The sequence below is a fragment of the Hoplias malabaricus genome, chromosome 1 (assembly GCF_029633855.1).
Source record: "Hoplias malabaricus isolate fHopMal1 chromosome 1, fHopMal1.hap1, whole genome shotgun sequence".
NCBI lineage: Eukaryota > Metazoa > Chordata > Actinopteri > Characiformes > Erythrinidae > Hoplias > Hoplias malabaricus.
In genome coordinates this window covers 30499054-30515128 of record NC_089800.1, presented here as the reverse complement: position 1 = coordinate 30515128, position 16075 = coordinate 30499054, and the positions used below count along the sequence as shown (strand labels likewise).

The following is a 16075-nucleotide window of genomic DNA, read 5'->3' as shown; positions in this document are numbered from 1 at the left end:
CGTCTTTGAAGTTTAACTTTTAAAGTTTTATTCACTGTTTGAATCATCACAGAAAGTCGTTTGAAACACGAGTTGTTTAGTTTTGTAGCACTGTCTGTAATGCAGTTAGCAGTTTGGAGACATTTCCACCTTAAGTGATCCGAAACAGTAAAAATAAGACATTATCCGCCTATGCAGCAGGAATAGAGCAATATCCTCATTTTGATTTATGATTTTCTATCTTTGGAGTCTCTCTGTTGTCTAAATTACTCCAGATGCCTCTGCCAAGAAGAAAGAGAAAGAGAAGCATACCTGGTCGAGACTATTTAAAAAAAAAAAAAAAAACAACAGTCATTTATAGATACTCATTCATAAACACATTAGTGTAGGAAAATGTTTGAATTTTTAGTTCCAATTATACATCACACAAATATGCTTTAAAATGTATTTGTACACCAGGTAAAATGTTCTGAGAGTGGTATTCAGTGCTGTGTAGGATGCTGGAAATCAGTGGGGTCTGATGGTCACCTTCAGCACTCTGAGCTTGGCCTTTTCCATGACTGTGGTTAGTTTCTCAGGTTTGTCCTTCATGGCTGACTGAACCAGAGTCCCAAACGTGTAGGTAGCGTTCTCCATCAGCTATTACACACACACACACACACACACACACACACACACACACACACACACACACACACACACACACACACACACACACACACACACACACACACACACACACACACACACACACACACACACAATAACCAGAAAACAAACAGGCATTGTGAATTATACCATATTCTTTCACATAGTTGGACCAAACATGCACTTTACCTGCAAATGTTTGTAGACACAAACCCAGAGTTAGTAAAAGCAGAGGTTCAGTCTGTAGAAATGTATGAAGTAAAATGAGACTCTCCGGGGCAGCTGCACATGAGCCTAATGTCACCATTGAGGTTCATCACTACAGAGCCAGTGCTGGAGGCTTGTACCCCTCATAAACACAGCACTGGTCAGGGCTTTCCTGTGGATATTATAGAGTCTGTACATGCAGTTCACGTACATTGATTTATCAAAACCAAACTGAAAATTTTATTTAAAAAAAAAACAAATGCAAAAATACCCCACATGAACGTTGATATATTTCCATAATAAACATTAGTGAGGGTAGATGGTGCAGTTGGATCAGTCACGGTTCCCGTTCAGAGTGATGCAAGTGAAAAGTTCAGTGTGCTATAATGATGTTGTTGGAGGGGAACAGAGATGTAAACACACATCTCTAATTTAACTTACTTTCCTCAGTTCCAAAACCTAGGAAATGGGTGAGAGTATAGTGTTGTGCTCTCTGTACAGACTCCTGAAAAACATACAGCCTGTTTTGAACAATTGAATGAATGAATGTGAAATAATGTAAAATCCTGCTTTAAGTTTTCATTGTGTAAAGCAAACTTATGCATATGCATTATTACAATGCATATGTATGTAAACCTTGTACAAGTAAGCGATGGCTGTAATACTCTATAAATTACATTAATGAATTTATACCTAATTCTGCATTTCAAAAAATCCTAGATATTACACCCAGGTCACTGCAGGTAAATTCAACTGAAATGATTTATGTAAATACCTTCTGTAAAACAGAGTTAAAACTCTTGTGAGCATAGAGTGTTTATATCCTCTGTTCAGGGTCATTTGCCCGAAACGTTTGAGAACCACTGGTATAGCACATAAAATTCAAACACAGTTGTCTGTGTGAACTGACCCATAATGACCTGCAGGGGGACCACTGGCCAAAGCAAAATATCCAGCTGTTCTGTTAAGCACATTATTCATTATTCAAATTCTGGTGAGATTTCTTTTTCTTAGGCTCATGTGCAGCTGCTTCAGTGTTCCATTTTGTTTCATGTTTAGTGTATATGTATTAAACTAAATGTTGTTTAAAGCCATTGTCCATATTATAAGTTTATAAGGTTTAAAAGTTTAAAAATAATTATTGATCTTAAAGATACATCACGGAATAAGCATTTACCCCAAGGTAAATATATATTCAATATACATTTATACAGTAAAGCAGTTTAACAGAGTTTATAATCTCAGAAAATCGCCCTCTGCTGCTGCTGCTCTGAGCTGCCAGGGCGGGTCACATCTCAGAATGATGACAATGGTAAGTGGCACAAGTGAGAACTAGACTTTTTAACCTGGGTTTGAATGCCCCTGCACCAAACGCACAGACCACGATCAGAAGTATGAAAAGAAGAGGACAGTGACTTTAACGTGGATCTGTCCTGAAAATCAAGGTGTGTATCTATGTCCTAAAGCCCACCTGCTGCATGTGGCTCTGAGTGGTATGGACCAGAAGTGTTGAGTTGGAGTATTTGAAGCGGTTCCTAAGCTCCTGCAGCTGCTCCTTCAGGACGGTCACATGCTGATAACAGTCCTCCAGCTGAGCTCCACCAATCTCCTCCAGAACCTGAGTCAGGACACAGTGCTAAAGTCATTCTGCTGAACCAGATATACACTGTTTACATCTGTTACAGGCTGAAAATTATTATAAAACTGCAATAACAAACTTTCAAAATATAACTTTAGGCACAGTCAGTCATCCCAAGTTTTCAGTTGTAGGAGTTTAGGTGTTAAAACCAGCCTCTGATCTCATTATGCTTTTTCAAGCATTATTATGAAAATCTCATTGATTCAGTGAATGCTCACAATGTGTGAACATGGAACCCACCAACCCACACACTGTGAAACAAGACCTCCCAGTCAGTTTTCTGTGCGCTGCCTAAGTCAGAAAACATGTGATAAAACAAGACGTTCTGATTCAGCTCCATTTTCTGACATCAAGTGCAAAGATTTTAGAATTGCCACGCCCCCTCGTTTGAGTCTGTCCAATCACAGCGCTGGACCCTTGTTTATGTTTGAGCGCAAAGACGAGGCTAAACGCAACAAAACAGACACGAGTGCGGAGAAACATGAGCACCGAGTAAAAACGGAGAAACAAAGAGAACCGAGCAAAACGGCTAAAAAAATTAGAGCTTCTGCTCCTCGCTCCTCACTGTCCTCTTTGGTTTTGACCAAAGCAGGTCACAGAGGTTTCATTAAGAACCAGAACTGTGTTCACATTAAAAAAATAATGACTCACATATTTTCATATTATTTTAAAAAATGTGCAATAATTATATATATATATATATATATAATATATATATATATATATATATATAAATAATGTTGCTCCTTGAAATAGGCTCAGTGTAGTTGGCTACTTTTTTTGTCAGTAGTTTGTTTTGTAGCTGTGTTCAGAGACCTGATCTTTTAGTCATGAGTTGCCTGTAGCTTAAAAATCTACTGTTTCACAGTAGCTTTAACAACGCTGCATTAGACATTAGACACTTCATCCCACACTGGTTCGCTCAGGTCCACAAATCATATCCCAGACCCTCCAGGCATTCACTGACTCTCATAAGAGTCTCACTGCGTGACTCTTACTTTATTGAGCTGCTCTGGATCTCCTCCTGGAGTCAAGTCTCTGCAGACTCTGCTCAGTTCTGTCTCTAATCGCTGTCTCACAGCCTGGAAACCTGAGCTAACGGGTCCCATCAGCTCCTCCAGGATCGAGGCCAGGTATGGAGCCACACTCTCAGAGCTGAACTTCACTGCTGGCTCCGAGACCAGCCCTGATAAACACGCACACAAAGGAAGAGTGGTTACCTCTGGCATAATTCATCAAGTTATAAAACAAACATGCCACAATAATTACATTAATACAATTATATTGTGATACATTTATAACATGCATTTTTGTAGTTTGCCCCTGTAACAACCAAAATATGTATTATTACTTTAAGAAGCACGCAGCTTTTGTGTGTGGTGTGTGTAACACAATAAAGACACTGGCTCCTGTTCTTTTATTTACTGTTCATGAGTAACGCAGCCGCGAGGCTCTGGACTGGTTCTATTTTGTGTGAAGAGGATACTGCTGACTGTGGTAAATAAAATAGCTTGTGTTCATAACTCCAGCGAGTGTCTGGGCCACTATTTGGCCTCTACGCATTTGCATTGTGGCACAGACCACTACAAAATAAACAAAGACCCTGTTTTATTGGCCACTGATCCCTTTTTGTTGATCCCTGTTAGAAAAGACCCACACACACTCCCTCAACAGTAACAGGAGCGCTGTTCCTAAATGGCTGGCATGTGTTGCGTTGTAAGGGAACTGATCCATGTCTTGGAGATATTCTTTTACAACAAACATGAGACAGGTTGAGGGTGATGGTCCTGGGCATCTGACAGTAACAAATCCATTTTGATCTAGATCATTGTCTGTAATAGTGCTGGGCGATATGAGCACAAACCAATATTACAATTAATTGTAAATTTTACCATGATTACAGTTAACTATTAATTTGTTTTTGTATTTATGAGCCTCATAGTTCAGTGATGAGGCGTGTACTGTAAATATGCTCCAATAAAGTCAAAACACAACACGTTCAAACAACAAACTCTGAACTTCTTTGGTACGAGTTGCTCAAGTCGCTTGGTCGGCCTCAGCGTTTAGGTTCTCCTCCATGTTGCTTCCATGTGCCAGACTGGGGCAGAATCACGTGACTACAGTGTGGCAGTGTGGTAAAAAAGGAACAGTACATGAACACACATTGGGGACATAACAGAAAATAAATAATAATAAAAGTAAAAAAATGTATATAATCGATATAGACAACATTATGTCGATTATGTTCTGAATGTCCATTTTGATTAATTTTTGATTAATTGCCTAGTCCTAGTCGGTAACTATCAGCACCAGGAAAATACAGATTTTGTACTGAAATATCAGTGGCTGTTTAGTTAGAAGAGAGGAAGGGAGAATGCTGCTGTGTGGCTTGGGGTTTTGGATCAAAGCAGGTCCCCCAACGTATCATTAAGAATCAGAATTGTGTTCCCTCATGAAAGAGAGGCGAATATGTCCCCTTTGAATGAAATATGAGCCTAAATAAACATGAAATTGTGATGTTTCAGGAACAAACTCCTACTCACCTTGCAGTTTGGTCTGGAGGAATGTGCGGGAGTTGATGATCTGGTCCATGTCGGAGCGTATGAGCGCCTCCTGCTGTTTGGCTGCATCCCTGCTCTCCTGCTTCAGACTCTGCAGACCCTCTCTCAGCTGCTCCTGAACCAGCTCATAAGTTGCATCCACCATCTGGAACACAACAGAGAAATCAATGAATTAATACACTGTAAAAAGCTATAGCTATAACTTTGTTCTTCACTCGATCACAACAAAATCTTTTTACAGTATGTATATTTTTGTATTTATTGTAATTATATAGTATTTTATATGAGCACCACATTTATTGAGAAGATTTTTAACCATTATTTTAAATAATAACTGTAAACACCAGATGAGTGTAGCTATAGCTGTACCCACAACACCAAAAACCTACAGATTCACTGACTCCTCCTCTCATATAAACACCCTAATGATACACAGACCCCACCCTTTAAAACAAGTCTCTCATGTGTGAACTGTGTTATTGTAAGAACTGTATAGCAGTGCCCTGTAAAATCACATAAAGCAATAGTTTACAGAGAAAATAAAGCCCTGACCCATCCTCTGTGCTCATGTCCAAAACGTGGCCCACTCTCCCACTGACACACTGCCCTCTGAACATAGAGCTGCCTTTGTCTGTTTTCTCCAAACTGGTCAAGCCTCTCTTTATAGAGCTGGGGACTGTTTACTGCCAGAGCTATAGAAAGCAGAGCACTGTGGAAATATCGGGCTCTGGCCAGAAAAAGGACACAGAGAAATCTGTTACACAGCACCAGTCCTGTTAGGAGCATCAGAAATGACTAGCTTTCACTAAAAATATCCATCCAGCACCTTTTCAGAAATGAAGGGTTTAAACAGTGAGTTTGCTCCTCGTTGCTGCTGTAACATCATACCCTCCTCATGGGAAATATTTACACTAGATGCAGGAACATCGCTGTGAGGATTTGATGGCAGCCACATTAATATTAACTAGGTCATGTGCTGATGCTTAGTGATTTACATCATTCTAACTCATTTAAAAAGGTACTGATGGAGCTCCATCGCTCTAGAAAGCAGTGTCTCAGCTCCACATTCCAGAGCTGGAGTGGCTTAATACTCCTCTAGCCAACACTTGGCATTGAATGTGGTGAGTTGAAGTTCATGTGCAGCAAAATCAGAGCCACCTAAGCAAGATAAATGTTATCAGTTTTATCAGGTCACCCTGTGAAGGACTGGCGCCCCCTCCAGGGTGTTTCCCCGCCTTGCGCCCAGTGATTCCGAGTAGGCTCTGGACCCACCACGAACCTGAACTGAATAAGCGCTTACAGACAATGAATGAATTAATGACTGTTTTATTAGGTAGGCTCTGGTCACCCAGCTTCTCTGATCTGTGTACTGCAGTGGCAAAAGGTGAATGAATGAATGAGTGAACGAATGTCAAATCTTCACATCAGTTGGATGTGTATTAAAAGCAATATCTACGATTGTGTTCTCTCATTTGTTTACATTCAGAAGCTCCGTGTCTTTTAAGGTGGAACGGTATGGTTGAGTAAGAAGTCGAATGTTGTTTGTACTTAGGCTGAAGTGTAAATGGTCTTTAAATATTTATTCACTGAATTACAACAAAACTAATTTTTATCTCGAGTTGCTTAGATTTGTAGCACATTCGCTCTGTGTTTACTTTCATGCAGTTAGCCAATCTCCTGAATCTTGAATGAGTTCCACGTTAAGTGATCTAAACTGCAAAAAAAAGTCAATATCACATTTATCTGCCATGAACAGAGAGAGGGAATGCCTAGAAACATAGTTTTTAACAAGTTTTTGGACACTGGAGCTTTGTAAACACATTAGACTGGTTTCAAGCACAGACTGTCTGGAGAGCAGTGAATGGTGAGGAAACATCCTCAGAGCTTCAGTCCATTACAGAATATCACACACTCAGCCTATCACTCAAACACTCATCCAGTCACACAGACACTCACACAGTCACAGGCAATCCACCAACAAACCCACACAGACACAAGGAGAACACACCACACTCCTCACAAACAGTGACCCAAGGCGGGAATTGAACCCACAACCCTAGGACCATGGAGAGGTGTGGCAGTGAGACTTTGACGCCCAGTCCTTGGTTGATATCGTTTTTAGTGAAAATCTCCACTGATACCGATATGATTAGTATGTTATCATCTGTTTTTAGTGAGAACCAGCAACTGCAGATAAGATAAACCCCAGAAGGTGGAGTTTAACTTCTGCTCTGTTCTGTGCAGCTCTGCAAAAGCTATAAAAGCTGCTCGAGCTGACTTAAGGATTTCTAAGTTACATGCACCAGCACTCAACAAGTTTCAGTTCCTAAATAGAGTGACGAAACTCCCCATGCTCCTTTCAGTGTTGCAGAATGATCATTATCTGCTCAGACCTGCTTCTATTGTGAGGAGCACACTTGTGACTTCAGGACTTTCTGCCTCTGTTTATTTCTGACGGCTGCATGAGCAACACAGTGAAACTCCAAGAATAACTGCACTGCATCCGGTACTTTAGGTTCTCATGCAAATCAAACGTACACATGATTTTATGTCACTTATTTCCATCTTGTTTGGTGCACACAACCTTTTAACACATGCAGTAATATACATCTATACTCTGGAATAATTAATGCTCTGAGTTTACTCCCCTCAGCTCATGAATATTCACAGAGGTGTTATAAATGTGACTGACCGTGAACCACACTTTCTTCCTCTCCGTCTTCTTTCCCTTCAGTTTGGGAAGCAGCTCAGTTTGTAGAGACGGCAACAGCTCCTCCATCACCAGATTAGCTAGAACCTGCATACACACACACACACACACACACACACACACACATTATGTATACATAATGTATTTATTATCTGTGTGTACTAATAATAATTATATATTTTCTTCAAGCCAGTTCCATGAAGTGAATCACATCTAAAAATGCTCCTGTAGTTTTTCTGATTTTATTAAAGATAACATCTACTATTGTGGGGAACTGCAGTTCTCTCTGGTTTGTTTGCATTCAGAATCCCCACCTCTTTTAAAGGGTGTTTATGGTGTTTGTGGAGAAAAAAGACTGTTGTTTAACAGGTACTAGATGTTGTGCCATCGCTATAGAAAGCATTGTCTCAGCTTCACAGTCCAAAGTTGGGGGCTTGGCACTTGAATGTGGTGAGTTGAAGGTCATTTGCAGCAAATTTAGGGTCACCTAAGCAAGAAAAATATTATGTAAATATTATCTGTTTTTTCAGGTAGGCTCTGGTCACCCAGATCTGATCTCCTGATCTAGGTATCACAGTGACAGAAGGTGAATGAATGAATGAATTAACTAATTAATGTCAGATCTACACATCAGTCAGATTGTGGGGGGAAATGCCGTTCTCGCATTTGCTTACATTCAGAAGCTCTGTGTCTTTTAAGGTGGTAAGAAGTCAACTGTTGTTTGTACTTGGCTGAAGTGTAACTGTTTGCCACAGAAACTCATTTGTAACTCGAGTGGTTTAGTTTTGTAACACTTTCACTCTGTGTTTACACTTATGCAGTTATAACTTCCCAGAATTTGGAGTGGGTTCCTGCCTAAATAATCTGAAACAGCAAAAATAACTCAATATTACCCACCTATGGAGCAGGAATAAAGCAATGTGCTCTTTATTTGTCTCTCTGTCATTTCTCTGCTGTGAGCAGAGAGAGAAAGAGAGGAAGCCTAGCATGTTCGACTGAGACACTTTTTTTTTCTCTTCTTCCCCCACTTATTTACAGACACTGGGGCTTCATAAACACATTAGACTGGTTTCCAGTGCAAACCAAATGGAGAGCAGCAAATGAATAGGAAGCATCTTCTGAATTTTATGAAAAGTGTTTTTTGATTAAAACTGCAAACATCGCCTTTAAGTTAGAGTAAATGTGCTGGTCCTTCCGCTCTTCTCTGGTTTCATTAAGTCACCACAGGGAAGTTTTTTCTGTCAAAAACAGAGCCACACGAAGTCTGAGTCACAGATGGTCAGACTCTGACTCACTGAGTCTCTGTGCTAAAGAGAGAGAGACTGCTCACGAGGCTGGAATTCCACTGCTCCACAGTCCCACACTAGTCTTCCACAAGCTTAGTCACTTTTCTGTAAAATCAAACCGGTTTTGTATCAGATCCATAGAAAAAATATCAGCAAAGGTATTTATAATTTAATATATATCATCGCTGTCCAAACAAAAACACACCAAAATAGTAACTTTACTTTAAGTAAATTAAAACAGCCACAAACAGAGATACAAGTTTTTCACTGGACAGTGATAATATTTTAATAGATTTGTAATGTTAAAAGTATTTTAACAAGTAACATGTACCTTCACTTTCATTCATTCATTCAGTCATTCATTCATTCAGTCCAGAGCCTACCCGAAATCACTGGGTGCAAGGTGGGAACACACCCTGGTGCCCTGCCAGTCCTTCACCAGGTTCACACACACTCACACATATGGACACTTAAGTCACCAATCCACCTACCTACGTATGTTTGGACTGTGGGGGGAAACTGGAGCACCTGTAGGAAACCCAAACAGACACAGCGAGAACACACCAAACTCCTCATAGACAGTCACCCGGAGCAGAGCTGTGGTTGTGGGTTTGAATCCCGCTCCAGGGTGACTCCAGGGTGTATTCCTGCCTTGCGCTTACAGACAATGAATTTCTACACAAAGTCGGCTTTTAGGTTAAACTGTGGATCCATTTTCACCCTGTTTCGCTGCAGAGAGGTCAGCCACTAATGTCTTTGTCCCTTTTCATCATCAGATTGTGTTTAATGATGATGTATGTGCTGCAGGAGGTGAGTCAAAGTTCATCCACAGGACGTGCAGTAGCCACACAGGAAACACTACTGTTTTCCTCTCAGTGGTAAAGCCTCTTATATCCGGCTCTCACCTCACTGGAAAACACATTACGACAGCTGGGTGAAGCTAAAATACACCGTCTCCTCCAGCTCAGACCCAGTTCACCCTCTGGAGCAGGACCGGTTAAAATTTTAAACACTCCTCTGGGTTTCCTTATTCGTTTTACATGCCACATCATCAGTAAAGTCTTCACATCTCTATAATAAGCAGGATGTGACAAATCAGGGAAAACTAGGTGACTAGGGAAAACAGGGGAAACCCTTTAACTCCTAAATATTCCAGTGTCTGTGTGCACGCTGAAGCAGTAGCAGTTAAAAATGTGGGGTTAATCCCATTTCACCTCCTGCCCCATCTGTTTTCTAGCAGTGAGAGGGGTCTCAGTTGGGATAAAGTTTCAGTTGGGATAAAGGGGCGGAGAGAAGTGTGAGGGTGTCATGACTCTACAAACTGAGATTTTTCAGTGAAACACTCCAAAGGAGGGTAATGACGCCTTGTGAATCAGTGGTGAGACACAGCGTAGTGCCCAAAGAAACCCACAGATGTCAGTATTTACTCCTCTAAACTGTCCACTGGATCCCATCCCTACCACCCTACTGCAAACCATAGCTCCGTCCATTGTGTCCTCAGCCACTCATGTAATCAATTCTTCACTAACCTCTGGAACATTTCCAAACACCTTCAAGCATGCTCAAGTAAGACCTCTACTCAAAAAACCTTCTCTTGCTCCTTCTATAGTAGAGAACTACCGACCAGTCTCTCTCTTCCCCTTCCTGTCTAAAATCATTGAAAGAGCTGTCTTTAAGCAGGCAACAAAATTCCTCTCCCAACATAACTTTCTTGACTCTAACCAATCCGGCTTTAAGAGCGGCCACTCGACGGAAACTGCAATTCTGTCAGTAATGGAAGCTCATAAAGATGCCAAAGCAACAGGTCAGTCCTCAGTTCTCATCCTGCTTGACCTATCAGCAGCATTTGATACGGTCAACCACCACATCTTACTAAACAAACTTACTGACATGGGCTTCAAGAACAATGCACTCGCCTGGTTTGAGTCTTATCTCACTGGACAATCCTTCAATGTGGCATGGCTTGGACAAACATCAGCGCGACACAACCTCACCACAGATGTGCCCTAAGGCTCGGTGCTGGGTCCCCTCCTCTTTGCCTTGTACACCACCTCTCTAGGCCCAATCATACATTCACACGGCTTCTCCTATCACTGCTATGCAGATGACACACAGCTCTATTTATCCTTTCCTCCAGGTGACACTTCAGTGGCAACTCGAATCTCTGACTGTCTCTCTGACATATCTACATGGATGAAGGAACATCACCTCCAATTGAATTTATCCAAAACTGAACTGCTGGTCCTCCCAGCCAAGCAAGCTATTCTCCACAACATCAGCATCAAGCCAGAGTCCCTATCAGTCGCTCCCACCAAGGTTTTAAGAAACCTGGGTGTCATGGTTGATGACTAGCTGACCTTCGCAGATCACGTTACTGCTGTAGCTCGATCGTGCCGCTTCTCCCTATTCAACATAAGGAAGATTAGGCCATATCTAACTCAACATACAACACAGCTCCTCGTTCAAACATTAGTAATCTCCCGTCTAGACTATTGCAATGCCCTCCTGACAGGTCTTCTGGTCTGTGCTGTGAGACCTCTACAGATGATCCAGACTGCTGCAGCACGCCTGGTTTTCAATCAGCCTAAAAGAGCACATGTCACACCCCTATTAGTTGAGCTGCATTGTCTACCCTTAGCTGCTCGCATCAAATTTAAATCACTAATGATGGCCTTCAGAGTATTCACTGGTTCTGCTCCCATCTACCTCAATAGACTCTTAAAACCATATGTTAGTGCCCGCCCTCTCCGTTCCTCAAAGGAACGGTCAGTCGAGGCTATTCTCATTTCTGGTACCACGCTGTTGGAACAAGCTTCCAAGCAGAACAGAGCAACAGAAACCCTCTCCGCATTCAAGAAATCCTTGAAAACCCAACTCTTCCGAGAATATCTCTTGCACTGAAAGTATTTCTTTAATGCACTTATTACTTCCTGGCATATTGCACTCAATGTAAGGTATTTTGTATAATTTGTGCTGTAGTTTGAATGTTAGATCCTCTTTTGTAAGTCGCTTTGGATAAAAGCATCTGCCAAATGCATAAATTTAAATGTCTAAACTCTATGATCACCAGTGTGAAAACAGCACAGGCAAGACCTGATGTCTCGGGAGTTAGCTGTAAATTTCCAGTTCCACCTTAAATTGTAAAGCAACTACACTTTAGTGCCTCAGGCTCCAGCAACATTTATGGTGGAACTGGAAGTTTTGAACAAAAAGCTGCAGAATAATAATCTGAATTCAGCTCCATATAACAGAAGAGTGAGGAGAGTGGTATAACATAATTCTGGAACTGTTCTGAAAGTGAATGAAGCTCTAAATTTAACTAAAGTCCAGCAGCTCCTCTGATATCACTGCAGACTGGTGCAGAGCAGCTCGTTAGTCGTCTGGATATGAAGCACTGCACTTTTTTATTTGTGTTCTGGTGGTATCAGGACTTTGAAGGGTCGTCCCATTTCGTAGGGGAGATTTGAACCATTATTCCCTGTAACTCAGCTCCAAGGGGCAAGAGGACACTCAGAAACAAGGGTAGTGGTAGGGTGAAAATATGAAAGAGGAAAAAAAAATAAGGGGTAATGAAAAGAAATAAGAAATTGAATTAACTCTCTAAGTCCCCCTGATGTTCCTCTATGTAGATTTTACATGTAGTTTAACATTAAAAGTTATAGGATGTAGTTCATCTGAAATGGTAACAGGTCAAATGTGATTTTCACCAATAATTCAGTGGCTGAGGTCTGAATAAAGTGATGGAGTGGAATTACACAGTTCACCATAATAAAAGGCTATTCATTTCATTGTGCTGCTAAATGTAACCACACATTTCCATGTCTCCAACACAAACCCAGCATTTATTTTTTATTTTTGAATAACTGTAAGAATGGGAAATAGTGAAAATCGGAATAATAAAATGCATTTAAATATTTCTGCTGCCTTGAAACCTCAGAACACTCAGGCAGCAGCAGTGTGCTTATTCAGTTCATAATCAGCTCAGAATAACTTTCTGAGGTGTAGCTTTATAAGAAGTCAAAGCAGAGGTCAGGTTCCAATCACTACCACTGTCAAAAGTTCTGTCTGTGCTTCACAACAGTCAAATCCCATCCTCAATCACAGTGTTTACATCTCTGCCATTTCGTTACATTTTATTCTATACATTTAGAAAGATCAGTGAAGTTCAGCTGTTGATCCAGGAACATTGTACACTGCATGACCCCAGGGTTTGTGGATACTTATTCATCCAAAATGTCTGAAATTAGGAAACTGACAGGGATTTTGCTGCATCTCTGTGCATCTCTCTGTCTCTCACTCGACAGGGAGTGTACTTTATACGTTTCCATTGTGGTCGCATCAGTTAGACCAAGATGCATCTGAGGCACACCCTTCTGGCAGCACCCTTCTCATACACACACACACACACAAACAAAATCTCTCCACCCAGCTGGGATTTAACAAACCCGTATTCTACATTTCCACTGTTGTCTCGTCCAGTCTCACCTGTCCTTCGGGGTGAATTGCTCAGTTCCACCTCTAAGCTTTTAAGACTTTAGACTATCATAAATGTTTTATCTCATTCCCAAAACAGCCAGACATCGCTGAAACAGGGAAAGGCACTGTTATGTTTTTTTTATGAAAATACTCCGGACACTGGAAGACAACACCTCTTGGATCCTTTGGAAGGCTGCAGTGATCTATTAGGTTCCTGACAGCAAGGAACAGTACAACATTTAACCTCCAACAAAACTGAACTAATGTGCTGTAAACACAAGCCGAGCTACACTGCTGTAAGATGGCGGAGCTACACTGTTGTAAGATGGACGGGTGGAAATACAGTGCTGTAAAATGGATGAGTGGAGCTACACTTGTAAGATGGATGGGTGGAGATACACTGCTGTAAGATGGTGGAGCTACACTGTTGTAAGATGGATGGGTGGAAATACAGTGCTGTAAAATGGATGAGTGGAGCTACACTTGTAAGATGGATGGGTGGAGATACACTGCTGTAAGATGGTGGAGCTACACTGTTGTAAGATGGACAGGTGGAAATACACTGCTGTAAAATGGATGAGTGGAGCTACACTTGTAAGATGGATGGGTGGAGATATACTGCTGTAAAATGGATGGATGGAGCTACACTGTTGTAAGATGGATGGGTGGAGCTACACTCTTATAAGATGTGGAGAGCTACACTGTTGTAAGATGGGGAGAGCTACACTGCAGTAAGTTGGATGGGTGGAGCCACATTGCTGTAGGATGGACGGAGCAACACTGTTGTAGTATGGATAGGTGGAGCAACACACCTGAGTGTCCGAGCCCACCAGCATCTCCCAAGACTCATAATGACCCTTCTCCTGTCTGTAGAAATGAATAGCTTTCAGGAAGGCCTGGATATCACATGAGGCCTTCTTTAGGAAGTCTAGAAAAAGGGAGAGAGAGAGAGAGAGAGAGAGAGTATTAAATATATAAAACAGGATGTAATAAAGATTAGCTCATGCTCCCTGCTCCATGGTGTGGTGTAACGCATGTGCGGTGGTTGTGTAAGACACCGGAGGGAACTGCATGAGTTCTGCTGAAACTTCCCTTTTGTGGTCACATTGATACAAGAACAAGAAAGAGAGAGAACAAGAGAGAGAGCTGTGGGGTCAGCCTCTATACAGGTTTGTAGCCTACTTATCCAACATTTCTTTTAAAACTGTGGGCATTAAACAAGTTTTCATTCCTCTTTGCTGCAGTAACAGCATCTATCTTCTGTGAGGACAGTAGATGTTGCAACTGTTGTATGCGCTGCAGTGACACTGACGTGGTGGTGTTGTGTTAGTGTGTGTTTTATAGCTCCTTATCAACTCACTTTCCACCCTGTTAGACACTCCCACCTCATGTGGACTACTGTGTACTATTCTGTACAGCTGTGCACGATGTGTCTGTGTACGATTGTGTAGGACTGTGTAAAACTATGTACATCTGGGTACAACTGTGCTGTACTGGTGAGAGTGGATCAGATACAGCAATGCTGCTGGAGTTTTTAAAGCCCTCAGTGTCACTGATAAAGAATAGTCCAACAACCAAAAACATCCAGCCAGCCAGCATCCTGTGTCCACTGATAAAGCACTAGAATACAACCAACACACATTATGCCGCACTGCTGTGTTTGGTCCATACCAGCACAACACACACTAACACACCACCACCACAACATCAGTGTCACTGCAGTGCTGAGAATGATTCACCACCAAATAATACCTGCTCTGTGGGGGACCTGGACATTGAGGAACAGCATGAAAGGGGGTTAACAATGTATGCAGAACGACAAATGGACTACAGTCTGTAATTGTAGAACTATTCTTTCCTGTGTGGTCGGTGGAGCTCAGAAAATGAACAGTGAGTGTAGATAGTGAAGGTAGGTGTTCCGAATCCTGTGATTGTTCAGTGTGCAGTTTGATTATAAGCTGAATAACTGCATTTGGTGCAGGAGGGAGTATTCTTGTAAACAATTCTCAGAGTAGCTGAAAGATCCTACACACACACACACACACACACACACCTATGTATGTGAAGGTGTGAAAGGTGTAGAGGTTTCAGCAGCATGTCACTAGTTTGATGCCATGCCCTGTTCTGCAGAAGAGAGCTAACCACTAAACATCAATTCACCCAGCCATCCCCACACAGGAAGAGAAGGTGGTTATTATTAGAGCGTTACCAAGACCATAGAGGAAAAACAAGTCTGAAGTGAAGAGTGTCCTGAGCATGCTCCACAACAGCCCTCCTACAGCCTCTGGTTTATCACCACTATCTGATGTGGTTCTTCATTTATTGCTGGACATTGACATTTGCAGTGGTTTAAAAGGGATATATTATGAAAGACTCCCTTGTACCGTCCATGTTTACATTAAAGTGTGTATCTGGAGTCTATCAACACAAACACTGTGAGACTAGTCCACCCAGTCAGTTTTGTGTGTTGTCTAAGTCAGCAAACATACGGTTCTGATTCTGCGCCATTTCTGACATCAAGTGCAGAGACCTGAGGATTGCCCCGCCCCTTCATCTGAGTCTCTCCAAT

The 16075-nt window shown here is 41.6% G+C and overlaps 1 protein-coding gene and 1 pseudogene across 1 annotated transcript in view; one reads left to right on the top strand and one right to left on the bottom strand.

Annotated features, from left to right (window-relative positions):
* Positions 1–16075, bottom strand: part of niban1b (niban apoptosis regulator 1b) — a 42896-nt gene that overhangs the window by 3910 nt on the left and 22911 nt on the right. The window contains exons 6-11 of the mRNA XM_066661891.1: positions 14319–14434; positions 7727–7831; positions 5017–5179; positions 3472–3659; positions 2306–2452; positions 508–618 (exon numbers count right to left, since the gene is read on the bottom strand). Of these exons, the coding sequence (XP_066517988.1) occupies positions 508–618; positions 2306–2452; positions 3472–3659; positions 5017–5179; positions 7727–7831; positions 14319–14434 (830 nt within the window). The remainder of the gene's footprint in view (positions 1–507; positions 619–2305; positions 2453–3471; positions 3660–5016; positions 5180–7726; positions 7832–14318; positions 14435–16075) is intronic.
* On the top strand, positions 9823–12672 carry LOC136702069 (uncharacterized; annotated as a pseudogene).